The 15,104-nt window shown below is 46.1% G+C and overlaps 1 protein-coding gene across 2 annotated transcripts in view; it reads left to right on the top strand.

Moving 5' to 3' along the window:
* The window catches only part of LOC102529006 (putative adhesion G protein-coupled receptor F2P), a 29,877-nt gene that overhangs the window by 12,634 nt on the left and 2,139 nt on the right, over positions 1-15,104 (top strand). The window contains exons 2-7 of one of the 2 annotated variants that reach the window (XM_072944853.1): positions 127-205; positions 1,119-1,352; positions 2,256-3,617; positions 8,657-8,698; positions 10,893-10,952; positions 13,896-13,972. In XM_072944853.1, coding sequence (XP_072800954.1) covers positions 1,206-1,352; positions 2,256-3,617; positions 8,657-8,698; positions 10,893-10,952; positions 13,896-13,943 — 1,659 coding nt within the window. In that variant the 5' untranslated portion in view covers positions 127-205; positions 1,119-1,205 and the 3' untranslated portion in view covers positions 13,944-13,972. The remainder of the gene's footprint in view (positions 1-126; positions 206-1,118; positions 1,353-2,255; positions 3,618-8,656; positions 8,699-10,892; positions 10,953-13,895; positions 13,973-15,104) is intronic. The other variant, XM_006201928.4, reaches the window with a different exon arrangement.

The following is a 15,104-nucleotide window of genomic DNA, read 5'->3' as shown; positions in this document are numbered from 1 at the left end:
CACCCCTGATTTGAGCCAAGATACACACGGAGACCCACATCCCCTATGTCTCCATGTGGAAATGCTTGAAAGCAACCTTGCAAACTGCTTAATAAAGTGAGTTCTGTTGGCCTCCCTTCCATCCAGAGTCCACCCGGCACCTGAAGGTGGGAGGAAGCCAAGACCACACATCTATAACCTGAAAACAAGTGTCCCTTTGCCCTGGGTGAGCACACTGGTGCAGGATCCCTCCTTGGCAGCACAGACTTAGGGAAGAGGTGGGCCCTGGGAGTGGCTCCGAGCTGTCCCGCAGGGAAGCCCAGTACCCAGAGGAGGGGTGGGGTTCTGAGCAGGCAGAGTGTCAGGCCGTGGACCCCTTGTCCAAGTGAAGGGGCAGGCAGGACCGGGGCCACCGAAGGGGTCCTCCAACGCAGCAGCTGGCAGTTTTTCCTAAAGGGCCACAGATGGCAAATATTTTGGGCCTTGTGAGTCAGATGGTCTCTGCTGCAACTGCTCAACCCTGTTGTCGAGTGAAAGCAGCCACAGGTAATACTTCAGTGAATGAGCAGGCTGAATCCCAATAAAACTTTGTTTACAAAACAAATCAAGCAGCCAGCCTGGGGCCAGAGTTTGCCCCCACTGCTCTAAAGGGTGGGTCCCAGAGCCTGAAGGTGTTCCCACGGGTCGCTGTTCCCACTATTCTCAGTCAGTCTCCCATCTCGGTGCTCCAGCTGATTCATCCAAATCCAGCCCGGCATTTCTGTTTCAAAAGTGTGCCCCCGAGCCTCCTCGGGAGCAGCAGAGATGAGCCTGTGTGGCACTAGGAACTGACGCGGCCACACAGGGCAAGCGTGCAGTGTCCGCCCACAGGCGGGGTCGGCGCGGGTGCGCTGAAGACTGCGGCCGCTGCTCTGGGGAGCGGTCGGGTGGGGGACAAGCTGGGGCTTCACTCCCTGCTGAAACACCCTGGTATTCGGCAGGTCATTCCACAGCAAACGTGACTTGGAAAACGGAAAGCACCAAGACATGCTGCAGTAGGCAATTGTGCAATCAGGCTGTCTTAGATTTTAGTAAAGGTCCGCTTACATTGAAAACCAAGAGAACATGATCAAAATCTCTTTCTTTTTGCCGTTTCTTAGGCAGATGACTATCCCATTCAACCATCTGGAGGGACGAAAATAACTGAATATGCCAACGAGAAGTCGGAGACCATTACAGACGTGTTGATGCGAAAGTGCCCGCGGGATTTGTCCTGTGTGATCAGGAACGTTCAGCGGTCTCCCCGCATCCCGGGGAACATCGCGGTCATCGTGCAGCTGTTACGCAACATCTCCACTGTGCTGACGACAGACGTCGACGAGGCGAAGATGCAGGTGGGTGGCCTCGAGGGTGCAGAGGGGTATTATTTTGTTGGGAAAGGAAGGCAGGTTAGTTGAATACTCTGCGAGCTTTCTGGGGTCTGAAGACCCTGTCTTTCACGTCCGTCTCTCCAATGCTTAGCATAACAAGTGTTCAAGAAGTCTTCACTGAAGAGTAAATAATGGAAAAGTGAAAACATTCAATCAACAAACATTTAGAGAGACCACTTACTGGGCGTTGGATCGGACATAAACTTTTCCAGTGTCCATTTGGCTGAAAGCCTCTGAGAACTAAACCAGGTCCTGCAGAAGGAAGGACTTTTACTTCCATTTGTGAGTCAGGTCAGGTTGCTAAAATGGATAATAACTGAATGCAGAGAAAACAGCCTCGTGCGTCTGCTACAGGAATGTCCAACGGAACTGGATCCCCTTTTTTATTTGCTTTGATCTTCCAAAGCAGAGGATATTAAAAAGTAGGCTTCATCTCTGAGGTCAATCTCTAGTTCAGTATATCCCTGAACAAGGTCCTGACCATAGTTGGGATTCAACAGAGGCTGATTATGTAACGAGTACTCTGACAGAGGAAAGCAGGAGCTAGTCCCACCAAGGTGGGAAGTGCATCTGAGGACGGCAGTGAGCACACGGGGAAGGCGTTGCATGAGCAGGAGGAGCGCCATCCCCTGACAGCTCTAACCTCCAACTCAAACTTCAGCAGTGGGCGGGTCCCCTGGGGATTTCAGTAAGATGCTGATTCTGATTCATTAGGTCTAGGGTGGGGTCTGAGATGCTGGATCTCTAGAAAGTTCCCAGGGGGCGCCTCTGCTACCAGTTGGAGGACCCCTCTTTTTAGAAGTAAGTCTTGACTCTCCCGTCAGATTCAGAGAGTGGTTCAGTACTAATGCCGTTCTCCATCGACAGAGTTACAGCATCATGGCCAACCACATTCTTAACAGCAAAAGCATCTCGAACTGGACCTTCATCCCGGACAGGAACAGCAGCTGGGTCCTGCTCCACTCAGTCAATTCCTTTGCAAGAAAGCTGTTTATAAATAAACATCCCATTGACATAGCAGATGTGTTCATTCACACCATGGGCACCACCATCTCCAGAGACGACGCTGGAAAGAATTTCTCTTTTTCCATGAGAGTTAATGACACAGGCGATGAGGTCACTGGGAGGGTGTCGATCAGTAGAGATGAACTTCAGAAGATGCCTTCTCCTTCTAAGGCCATCAGCATCGCCTTTCCAACTCTTGGGGCCATCTTAGAAGCCAGTGTTTTGGAAAACGTCACGGTGAACGGGCTTGTCCTGTCTGTCATTCTGCCCAAGGAACTTCAAAGAATCTCACTGATTTTTGAAAAGATCAGCAAGTCAGAGGAAACAAGGACGCGGTGTGTGGGCTGGCACTCCCTGGAGAGCAGATGGGACCAGCAGGCTTGCCAAATGATTCAGGAGAACTCCCAGCAAGCAGTTTGCGCCTGTCGGCCAAGCAGGCTGTTTACCTCTTTCTCCATTCTGATGGCGCCCCACGTCTTGGAGAGTCCGATCCTGGTTTACATCACATACATCGGCCTGGGTATTTCTATTTGCAGCTTGGTCCTTTGCTTGTCCATCGAGGCCTTGGTCTGGGGCGAGGTGACGAAGACAGAGATCTCGTATTTACGCCACGTGTGCATTGCTAACATTGCGGCCTCCTTGCTGGTAGCTGATGTGTGGTTCATCGTGGCTGCCTTTCTGAGTGGTCCAGCCACGAGCCACAGCGCATGTGTGGCAGCAACGTTTTTTGTTCACTTCTTTTACCTTTCCGTGTTTTTCTGGATGCTTGCCAAGGCTCTCCTCATCCTCTACGGAATCCTGATCGTTTTCCATACGCTGCCCAAGTCGGCCCTGGTGGCCTCTCTCTTCACGGTGGGCTATGGCTGCCCTTTGGTCATCGCGGCTATTACGGTCGCTGCCACTGAGCCCGGCAAAGGCTACCTCCGGCCAGAGACCTGTTGGCTCAACTGGGACATGACCAAGGCCCTGCTGGCCTTTGTGGTCCCGGCTCTGGCCATCGTGGTGGTCAACCTGGTCACAGTCACACTGGTCATTGTGAAGACCCGGCAAGCAGCCGTCGGGAGTTCCATGTTCCAGGAGGTGAGAGCCATCGTGCGGATCAGTAAGAACATCGCCATCCTCACACCGCTCCTGGGCCTGACCTGGGGATTCGGAATAGCCACGGTCCTGGATGACCGCTCCCTGGCCTTCCACATCATCTTCTCCCTGCTCAACGCCTTCCAGGTAAGCCCAGAGGCTTTTAACCGAGGCCGCGTGAGAGAATTCGGGAAGAAGCTTTGTGAGCAGGGGTTTGTGGCATCATATTACTTTAGAAAAGACAAAGGATTTGAAATAGCCTATTGAGTCAGAAAAGAAGCTCTTGTTCCAGGAAGGCCTGGATTCAAATCTTGACTCTCATTGACTGACATGTAACATTCTCTTGGGATATTTGCTTAAATTTTCCAAGCCACGTTTTCCTCACTTATAAACTGGGTAGAAGACCTTCCCACTTTATGAGTGTTTGAAAATAGAACAGTGAACAGGAAAGAACCAAATACTAAAATGACTGAAAGACCACAATTTGCCTAACAGTAGGCTGAGCTGCTTACTGTTTAGAAATTAAATGATACCGTCCCCAAAAATCTAGAAATGTAACTGTGCACATTTATCATGATTCTTTCTATTCGGAATTTTTAGTGACCGTTGGAAACCTTATTTTAATGAAGCAAGCCATTCGGAGTGACATTAAAGATAAATTACCTCTCCTCTCTTATCTCACCTCTGTGAATTAAGTGATGTTCACAGTTTTATGTGTATCCTTGCCAAGTTTTCTACAATTATATACAAAAATATTTTCACATAATACCTGGGTTAAAAATGTATTTTATTATACAACTTAATTGTTCCCTTCAAAATACATCCTAGCATTTTATCAGGTTGCTATGTATAAATACGTCTCTTTAATGATTCCCTATTTGATTGAAATTTTGTTTTTTTCAATTTTTTTTCTGTCACAGTGTACTGATGAGCCAAAGTTTATTATACTGAATCTTAAATATGTAGATAGAAGCTAATTGAAAAGAAAGCTTTTATTTTTCTAAAGGCTTCTACAAAATGACTTTTTTTTCCTGAATCTATGCTTATTTGAAAATAAGACTATGGTGTGTTACCTAGTGGGTAATAGAAAGTTTAGGTCAAATATGCTCTCATTTTCTCTTTCAAAATTTAAGTATATGTGATTTCATTCTACAGTAAGTATTTTGATGCCTTAAAGACAATGTTCATAGTAATAGGGGTGCCTCACTGTTTGAATCTCTGGGTTTTCTTTTTTTTTTTTTTGCATTTCTGTAGAAAATATTAATTGCACTCTACATTTTTTTATAAAGTGGGAAACAGTTACTTTATTTATTTATTTTATTTCTGGGGAGAGGGGGAGGATGTAATTAGGTTTACTTATTTATTTACCTTTAGAGGAAGCACTGGGGATTGAACCCAGGACCTTGTGGGTGCTAAGCATTTGCTCTACCACTGAGCTACACCCTTCCCCCTCACCCTGTATTTTTTTGTATAATTCTTGGTAACTATCAATTGCCTTACCCTTGCTTATGCAGCTAGTCTTTGGTAAGACTGGGGTCAAAACATAGTGTTCCTAAACTTCTGTTTCAGGTTCCCCATGGTCATTTGTCATGAACCCTTAATGACTTCATGTCTCACTCCACCAGCATTTTCCTTCCCTTGTCTCCCTCGGGGACATCTTAATCATGACTTTTTGTTTTGGATCAGGCTGTGTACACCTGTATTTTGGTATCATGAGCTCCTTTACCTGTCATTACAGAGTCAACTTGTAATTTCAACTCAGTTTCTGACCTGACTCCTGGCCAGGAGGGTGGGGCATCTAAGTGCCAATGCCTATGGGACAGTGAGAAACTGAGATCAGGGTCTGGGGGAGGGTCTGACCCTGCTCAGGCACGAGGCAGTGCTGGACCAGAGCTGGCTTGTACTGGCTCAAGAGAGCCGAGTGTTCTATTTTCAGGAATTGGTTGTAAACATGGACATCATTAAAAATTAAATTATATAAACTTTATTTCAACAATTTCGATTAACAACAAAGGTCAAACATCCTTAAAAAGGCATCACTTAGCAATCGTTTGTCTGCATTTTACTATGATCTTGAGGGTACTGGCACCTGTTGTATCTGTAGGGTGGGAACAAGGTATGGTCATGTGCCGGTCTCTTCCTAGCTCCATGTCCGGTGACGTCACGCTGCTAGATTTAAATCAGCTGTGGTGGGAGTCTTTAAATATGGGAGTTGGCTAGTGCTACAGATTAGGAGAGTTGGTTATTGCGTTTCCCAGCATAGCTGTTGATCGGGGCATCCCCTCCCAGTGCGGGAGGGGAGAAGGGAGAGCCATAGACCACTGATGGGGGGGACAGGATCGGCTGAGCAGGAAAAAGCAGGACACGCAGACACTGAGGACGAACTGAGAGGCAGGGCAGCTGAAGCTGATGGTGCAGACAGAGAAGAGAGACTCCTAAAGATACGGGGGGTCAAGAGGATGCAGGAGAAAGAGTCTTTTTAAGATTTCCTGGTTTTGAAGCTCCAGCGCTCCCTTTGCTGGGAGAGCACCGTTATGCAGCCAGTGGCTGCCTCAACTGCCCAGCGGTCAGTCCGTAACTTCGGACTTGTGTCCTCCCTGGTACTTACCGAGAATAACTGTGGGCTGGGTGAGGCTTGGGGACACCTCATAGCTATTTGCTGGGAGAGAAGTAAATGTTTTGGTCCATTCGGGCTGTTATGACAAAAATACCATGGTTTATAAACAAGAGAAATTTATTTCTCCCGGTTCTGGAGGCTGGGAGGTCCGAGATCAAGGCACACACAGGTCTGGTGTCTGGTGAGAGCTTGCTTCCTGGTTTGCAGAGGGACAGCCTTCTCCTCCCTATAACCCCACGAGCTGGGAGGGGCCAAGGAGCTCTCTGGGGCCTCTTTTATAAGGGCGCTAAGTTCCTTCCATAAGGCTCTTCCCTCATGACCAATGACCTCCCTAAGGCCGTACAGCCAAATACCTTCACACTGGGCATTAGGGTTTAACATGTGAATTTTGGGAGGATGCAGACATTCAGTCTATAGCAGTAAAGCAGTTTCTTAAAATTAAATTAAATTAAATTTGGAGGGGGGAAGAGGTTTATTTATTTTTCTTGATTTTTAATTATTAATTATTTATTTTATTTTTATTATTTATTTTATTAACATTTTTTTAAGGGAGGTACTGGGGATTGAATCCAGGACTCTGTGCATGCTAAGCACGTGCTCTACCACTGAGCTATACCCTCCCCTCAAGCACATATTTTAAAACCTGAGAAAACATCTTGAGGTTTATCTGCTCAAATTACACTTTATCTACCAAAGGAAATTCAGAGAAGCTGCTTCCAGTGACTTCTCAGTCAGTTACTAAACTCTGTGACTAATATTTTATCCAAATTTTCTGAATGACATTTTGTGTAACTTTCTTCAAGAAGTCATGGGCCAGTGAAACGTGATCCTAGTGGAATAGTTCCGTGTTCCATATTTATAGCTGCACAGATGAAGATTGTATAGTAAAGCAATTAAACACAAACACAGACCCAGACATACACAGACACACACAAACACACAGAGACACCACGTTTCTTCTTTATTTTGTGCCACGCATTATGCTAAATGTTCATATGAGTATAATTAGTCCAAACTCAAGAAACTGAAAATCCTACCAAGAGAGAAATTACTCTTAGTCCTTTAGTCAAGGGGATATGTATTTGTGGAGGAAACAGGCTAGAATTGTGGTCCGCAGATCTTTTAAAAATTTAATTCTTGGACTAAATTTATGAAGATTCTGATTTAAAATGTACCCCTAGTACCAAAACCAGACTGGGATGTATTTGGCTCAAGCATCTTTATACAAATGACATTTTATAACTAAATGGACCATGCAGTCACATATTCTTAGCAGACACAATGACAAATTTCTGAAGTTATCTTGCAGGCTAAGAGTGTCACACGAAAGAGCAGTGTGATGGAAGCATGCCACACTTTGGAGTGCTTGCTGGACTGGCCGAATGGGGAGTGTGTTTTAGTGTGTTGGGAGAATGGATGAACTACTGGCCACGCACTGGTACCTGATGAGGACACTGTGAAGTCCTCCACCTCTCAGCTGAGCTTTCACAGATCATGGTCACAGGGGGTTGGTATTGTTCCTGCCGATGACCACGTGGCTGTGACATCTTTATGGTGCCATTTATGTTAAACCCATGAGCCTTAACAGGCTTCTGCTTGGATAAGGGTCACATTTGATGATGAAATCGAAGCCGCTTACCAAGGATGCTTAAATCATTAGCTCACATCTCTTCTCAGGTGAACCAAGGCCTGAGTAACCACATCTTTAAGAGAAATTTTGTCTAATGAACGATGCTGTCTATCACATTTTGAAAGCTGAATCTCTGAGCTTCCTTATGTGAAAAATGGGACGAATACTTTCCTTCCTTCTTCCAGAGTGGATTTGTGCCTATATATCTATATCTATATATCTATGAAAATAAAAGTAAGTTGAAAACGTAAAAGGAACAGCCTCCATTTGACTTTAATGGGGTCTGCCTTTATATGCATGGTAAGACATATGAGAACTGATTAATTCCTTCCATATCATCATCTTCAGAGCACCTATGTCTGAGCACCTGTTAATGTACTTGGAAACGCAATCATTTTTCTGAGGATCCATGTACTTGATTTTTCTTTGCAAGCTTTATACCAGTTTTTGGTTGTGGATGGGGGAAGGAGGTTGCAGGTGTTAATGAAAGCTAAGCGCAGCCACTTTTGCTTTTTCTGTGGACCATTCTTTCATTCCTGATTGCTCAGGGACTGCAAGGCTGCCATCCATTGTTTAACATGTCCTCGGACTCAAACTTGGATTGTTATTTTCTGGTGAGACGCACAGCTCCTGTGAAATGCAAAACATTATATTTTGCCCAAATTAGAAAAGAAATTCCTGTAGCATCCTTGTGTGAATCTCAGACCTCGGTCTGCTTGGTTTACTGAGGTACCTGAGTGTCTAGAAGAGTGACTGGCACTTTGAACAGATCAATCTAGGTGTGTAACCTTAAAATGAGAGAGTCTAAGATTTAATCATTGCTTGTACTTTAGTTTTCTTTCTACCAGAACAGAAATGGATGGTGAGTGCTGGTGTTAATTACTATTATCATTATTATTTTGTTAAATGTTTTCTTCCTCCCTCTTTCATCTTTCCCAGGGCTTTTTCATCTTGGTGTTTGGAACAATCCTGGATCCCAAGGTACTGTAAATTAGTCTTGTTTGTTTTTTGTCTTTTTCCGCCTGCATTATCAGTACTTGGCCCTGAAATGCTCACGTGTAAAGACCACTTACTGAGATCTTTCACCTCAGCCATATGCGCAGACACTTAAGAAGGACATCACTGTTCTCTATGATGCAAGTAATAACTACCAGCTTTCAAGCTCTTAGGGGGTTAAGCATTTTAGGTACCTTAGCTCTCATCCTTAAAATGATGCTGGGTATGCCTAGTTTCAGTTCTACAGATGAGGAACCTCAGACTCAGAGTGATTAAGGAGCTTGCCCGTGATCTCTGCAGAAACCCACTCTAATTAGTTGAAGCAGAAAATGTGATGAAATCTCACAGTCGCATCTTTGGGAAGGTCTCTCCAGCTTGAGGGCATGGAGGCCGCACACAAAGAGTAGTTCCCAATTCACAGCTCGGACGGGTCCACGTGAGACACCACTGCTCCTCCGCACTCTGCTGGGCACCGACAGCTCTGCCCAGCAGGGCGACGTCAGACAGTGCGGGCTGAGCTAGAGTTGCTGCTCCTGCAACTCCTCCCCTCTGCCTGCTGAGGGCCACGGGCGCCTGCTGCTTGCGTTGTCAGGTCTGATTGGCTGAGCCCAGGTCACGTGGCTACATCTTAGCTGCAAGGGAGGCTGGGAGGGTGAGTTCCTGGCTTCTCCCCTGAAGAGCAGTGGAGTCAAGGAAAGGCGTTCTCCAAACACAGATGAGTGTGTATAGTTGGTGGGAGTTGAAAACAAATAAAAACTGAACAAATGAACAGAACATCAATGTTTACTCAGGCTTCTAAGAGCACCCACTTTCCATTGTGTTACCCTGCCTCTTAGATTGGTAAAAACAAATTTTCTCAAACGCGGATGCAAATGCCTTTACTGCAGGGTTTGTTTTTCACTTTATGTATTTAAATACTGTACTGCCAATGCTACCCTACTATTAAGTTACTATCCAAGGCTTGCAAAAAACACATTTCACAGAGGTCCTTTCATTTTCTTATGAGGATACCATACCCACGTAGTAAAAGAGGTGACAGCTGGGTAAGCAGTCCTTTCGACTTGATATTTCTCTGGACTAGCTGTGTGCTGCTGGGGAGTCCCTTAACTCATGAACCCCAGATCCCTCAACTGGAAAGCAGAGATAATGATGCGCTCCCTGCCTTTTCCACTAGATTGGGATAAAAACAAATGCAATTTCCCAGGTGAACACACAGAGAAAGCACTTAGGGTATTATGTAGTTATAGACCGTATGATTATGTTTTTTCTTACAGACACCACAATTAGTATTTACAGCCAAAATGGGAACAGCAGCCTTATTACGTATTAGTGAACCTTCTTACTTACTAGTCAGGGGTTGTGAGATGTGTAAAGAACCCCAAGACATGGAACGTCCTATCAAGATCAAAACCTCTTGTATTTAAAATTATTATGTAAAAGATAAACACTCAAAGATGTCACAGGACCATACATGGCTGACCAAAAGTTGTATGTACCAGTATTCTTCTAACTTTTAGGATCAGTGAAAAAGCAGTGAGCCTCTATCTCCAGCTGTGTATATTATTAATGTACAAAGTATCTATTGTGCACATTATGAAACATGAAATTAAAAAAAAGATGAGAAAAAAATTTAAATAGATGCTCCAGTGTGTCTTCACGTATCCGGATGGATTCTTGAGTACACAGACCCCTCCCCTGACCCCAGGCAAAGCTTCTCTCCCGTTGGAGGCTGAGTTGTGACAAAGAAAACTGCACGTTGAGGGAAGGGGGAAGTCCCTCTGAGCTGGAGGACTCTGCCATACATTGACTGTGAAGACAGAGCTTCTACGAGTCCTTGGAAGGCGAGTAACATTTTGTACAGCAGAAGGAAATCGGGAGCAGATTCAAGCAGAGGGCGCCCGTATTCCGCAGGAGGGGCTCAGGGGAAGTGATGGGATGGTCCGGAGTCAGGGGACTTGAACTCAGGCCCCCAGTCTTCCTCTTAGTAGCTGACTGGCTGGATGTCACTCAATCTCAGAGTCTTAATTTCCTCAGTCGTAGCATGGGGATAATAATATCAACATTTACAGGGTTAAATTCTGGATAAAACACTCCCTCATCACAGTGTTTGCCAGGCCAAAGCACACGTGTCGGTTTCTTATAATCTTTTAATTCTTAGTGCCTTTTGTTACCTACCCAGATACGACAAGCCTTAAAGGATCGAGTAACCTCTGCGAAATGGGTCTCCAGGACATCAGAGGTAAAGCCCGCACACTCACTCCTTGCATTTAAGTCTGACAAGGTAACAGCCACGTCGGAGTTTCTGGCATGTGAGGTGTTACTGAAACCATCACCTAACACCTTGGGGCAGGGATTATCCAGCAGTGCTGAGTGAGTGCCTCTCTGACGCTGTTCAGATTCTACCTGGAGTGCAGGGACCACATCCAAAGAGATGCAAGTAGATTTAAATGCAGTCAGAAGAGAGTGACATGGGGGCAGGGCCTGGAGGAGTGACCCTCAAACCACAGAGCAGGAGAGCAGGCGATGAAACAGGGGAAGTAGAGGCGGTGGACAGTCTCGGGTCCCCATGACTGGTTCACTGAGACTCTGATGGGCTGACCCACATCCAAAGTGTGCAGGTTCCAGGGAAACAAATTCTGACCCTCCACAAAGATCTTCCTGATAGCTTGACTCTCAAGGCCCACTGCCATGGTTACTGGAGTTGAAAAGAAGGCTGGGGGCCTGTTCAGGGACAGGATACAAGCCCTTTCAAGTATCTTCACTTCCTCTAACTTAGAAACCATTGTTATGCAGAGGTGTGACCCTCCTGCTGTTCCGAGTGAGGGGAAATTTTCAAGTGGCAGCAAAAGGAAATTCAGGGTTGATCCAGGGAACAAACCCAGTAATGAGAGGAGAGGTGATCTAGATTTCCCACGCCAGCGTCTGACGGGAACCACGTGGCCTGCGTGGACTGGCATCGCAGGAGGTCTGGAGGGAGCAGGGCCGGGTCCCCGGGGACTGGACACCCTGTGGCCCCAAGTACCAGCACTGCCCCCTCCCTGGATTCCTTTCCTTTCTGTTTCCTCCCGTTTGATTTTTTTACCCTCCTCTTCTCTGCTTTCTGTCCCCTTTAGCCTTACTCTTCCCGAAGCTTTGGCCTTGTTCCCAGTCCTCCGTCTCCATACCTAGGCGATTGCTGATGGCCCTCATCCTTTCCAGCTGGAAACAAACAAACACACAAACCAACCAAGTTTTACTAAGAATAAACATTAATAACGATCTAAAGCAGTGGTTCTGAATCTTGGCTGAGTATCAGAATCAACCGTGAAACTTATAAAATACACTGCCCGGTCCCCCTCCCCACACAGTCTAATTGGACTGGTGTGCAGTGTGACTTGGGTCTGGGGAGTTTTGCAAGCTCTCCAATTGGTTCTAAGGTAGTCGGGGTTGAGATCTATTCATCTAAGCCTTCTGAAATATCTTAGCAATGTATTTCCTCCACCCAGCCTACCTGAGGTAAGAGTCTTTTACCACCTCCCCTGGGTGGGCCACCGTGCTCTCAGGAGAGAGACCTGGCTCTTCCAGTCCCTTCCGGCTTTTCTCTTGTGATCTCAGTACTGATCCGGGCAGCCAGCCACCCCAGGGAGATCCTGCTCTTCAGGGCTATGGAAAATAGTTATTTTGCCCACTTCCCCTTGTGTTGTTACCTGCAAGCTAAGTCAGGATTGTACCCAGAACTTCATTATCAGTTTGTTGACTGTCTGAGTCAGTGGTTTTTCCACGCTGGCTGCACCTCGGAAACACCTAGAGAGCTTTTAAAAAATACCACCTTCCAGGCTCCACCCAAGAAAAGTTACACCAGAAACTCTTGGGGTAGGGCTGAGTCATTTATTTTTTAATTTTCTTTATTTAAAACTGAAGTATAGTCAGTTTATAATGTTGTGACAGCTTTTGGTGTACCTAGTTTTTTTTGTTTTTTTTTTTTTTAAAGCTCCCCAGTGGTTCTAACATGCTGTCAGGGTAAAGAACCACTAGCCTAGGTCCTTGGCAAGTTTATCCTAACTTCTTACGGCCCTACCTTTTCTCCACCCAGTAGTGGAAAATCAGCTTTATCAGCCCTACGCAGAGGAAGTAGACTATCATCTGTCCTCCCCTCTCCTACTCTGCAGGCTGCTCCAGGTAGCAATCTCCTACAGTCCACATGTAACTCTTTTTCCTTGGGGCACCTGCCTGGGGAGTGTCAGTTCCACTCCCCAAGCCCAGGATAGTAAATGTTCTTGTCCGCATTCATTTTATATCCACTGGGATGAACAGGTCTATGTTGGTGTGGTGGTGACCCCACCAGTGGGGGAATGTGTTACCAATCCACACCATATGCCTGAAACACAAGGATACTTCAGACCCAGGTGCATCCCAAGGGGACGACTGGACTGTGGAGGATTTCAGCAGACCCGCTGAGAAGGAGCTGTTTGAGGGCTGGGGGTCGTTTTCATGTTTCTCTTTTTCCCCATGGCACTCAACCACCTCCTCTCCATCTCCCTCCCAAACTAGAGACTCCTTCAGAAGAAGCGGGATCCAGGTCCGGCCATGGAGAAAGGGAAATCTCTCACACCAGCCTGTTTCCATATTGTCAGTGGTTCTAATATAATGAAGGAGAGGGGTGAAGTGAAAGCATGAAGTAGTCTGCTGTAGGTCGCGATTCTTCATGTGCTTTTTTTTAAAAAAAATTGAGATATAGTTAATTTACAATATTAGGTTCAGGGGTACAACATAGTGATTCAGTATTTCTATAGATTACACTCCAGTTAAAGTTATTACAAAATAATGGCTACGTTCCCTGTGCTGTTTACTTGCCGTTGTAGCTTGTTGATTTTATACCCAGCAGTTTGTATCTCTTACTCCCCGACCCCTATCTTGCCCCTCCCCCACCCCTCTCCCCACTGGTAACACTAGTTTATTCTCTGTATCTGTGACTCAGTTTCTGTTTTGCTCTATACATTCATTTGTATTATTGTTTAGATTCCACATATAAGTGATATACAATATTACGGTTCACTTATGTGTGGAATCTAAATACAGTATATACTGTATAATACTGTGTAATACTGTGTTTAGTGAAATAATTCTCCATGTGCTTCGAGTAATTGTGATAATCGAAAACAGACCACTAATGACAAATCCAATTATCCTTTGTCTTCCACAGAACCTTTCTTCTGATTTCTCTCGTCACCCCACCAAAGGACCAAGCTAACAAACCCAGCCACACTCCTAACTTGGGAGGTGAGTGATAAGCCAGTGGGGTCCCCACATACATGGCATGTATATGACATTTCTTTACAAAAAAAATCACAGTTTGATGCATTCTAGTTAGAAATGATTTTTCTTGATTGAAAGGATTCTCCTTCTACAATCTACTCTCAGCTAGCTACGGTTAGAGAGACAGGCACACTTCTAATTCTTGGGCTTCTGAAAACTTTTATTGACCCTGTAAAAGCGTCAGGCCTGTCTGAGGATGCTTGCACTCCAGCCTGAGTGTATTTCAGAGGGAAGGGAGCAGAGGCATCTCCTCTACATGGCTGCTCCCTCTCCCCCTCCTCTCTAGCCCCCTAGACATCCTCCATCATATTGACATCCCCAGATTTCCCACTGTGGCCTCTCTCTTCTCCCTAGTGTGAAAAGGTCAAGGAATTATGATGAACGCTATCTGTGAGAGGCCTTGGAGATAATGTAGAAGTTAATTCGCATTTAAGGTAGGGTCTGTGAGACAGGCAGAGACACGGAGAGAAACAGAGAGAAGGGAGCCAAGAGGGAATCAGACAGATGGGGACACTTAGTGACGTGGTATGGCAGCTCGGAGTGGGCAGAGAGCTGCCCAGATACACGGACATGCACAAACAGGTCTTCCAATCCTCTGTCTGCATGTCCCTCAAGATCCAGAGAGAGAAGACCAGACAGGGAGACAGGGACCCCACTCTGGGACCCCTAGCTTCACAGCCAGACAGAGAGATGCAGAGAGAGGCTGAGGGTTGCAGAGAGAGAGAGACCCAGAGAAATACAGAAATAAACAGAGAGAGCAACACACACACAGACTGAGACTCACACAGAGACACACAGAGTGACAGAGACACAGAGAGAGATGTCGAGAGACTCTGCCCCCCACCCCAGTACTTCCCGGCTCCAGCGGCCTCTGTGACTGGGACCCTCTGCAGCAGCCCCAGGGCCTGGTACAAAGAAAGAAGTCTTTGCCAAGAGGAAAGGACGTGGTCCAGCTTTGAGACAGACAAGGTTTGCAACTCAGCATTTGCAGCCAAGAGAACAAGGCTTTCCCTGGATTCCAGAGTGACTTAAGGGGAAGTGACTCTCCATTTGCCAAGGGGGGTCTACCCAAAGGGCTTGTTGTTCCAGAAAAAGT

Source organism: Vicugna pacos, chromosome 20 (genome assembly GCF_048564905.1).
Source record: "Vicugna pacos chromosome 20, VicPac4, whole genome shotgun sequence".
Taxonomy (NCBI): Eukaryota; Metazoa; Chordata; class Mammalia; order Artiodactyla; family Camelidae; genus Vicugna; species Vicugna pacos.
This window is presented reverse-complemented; position numbering and strand designations above follow the sequence as displayed.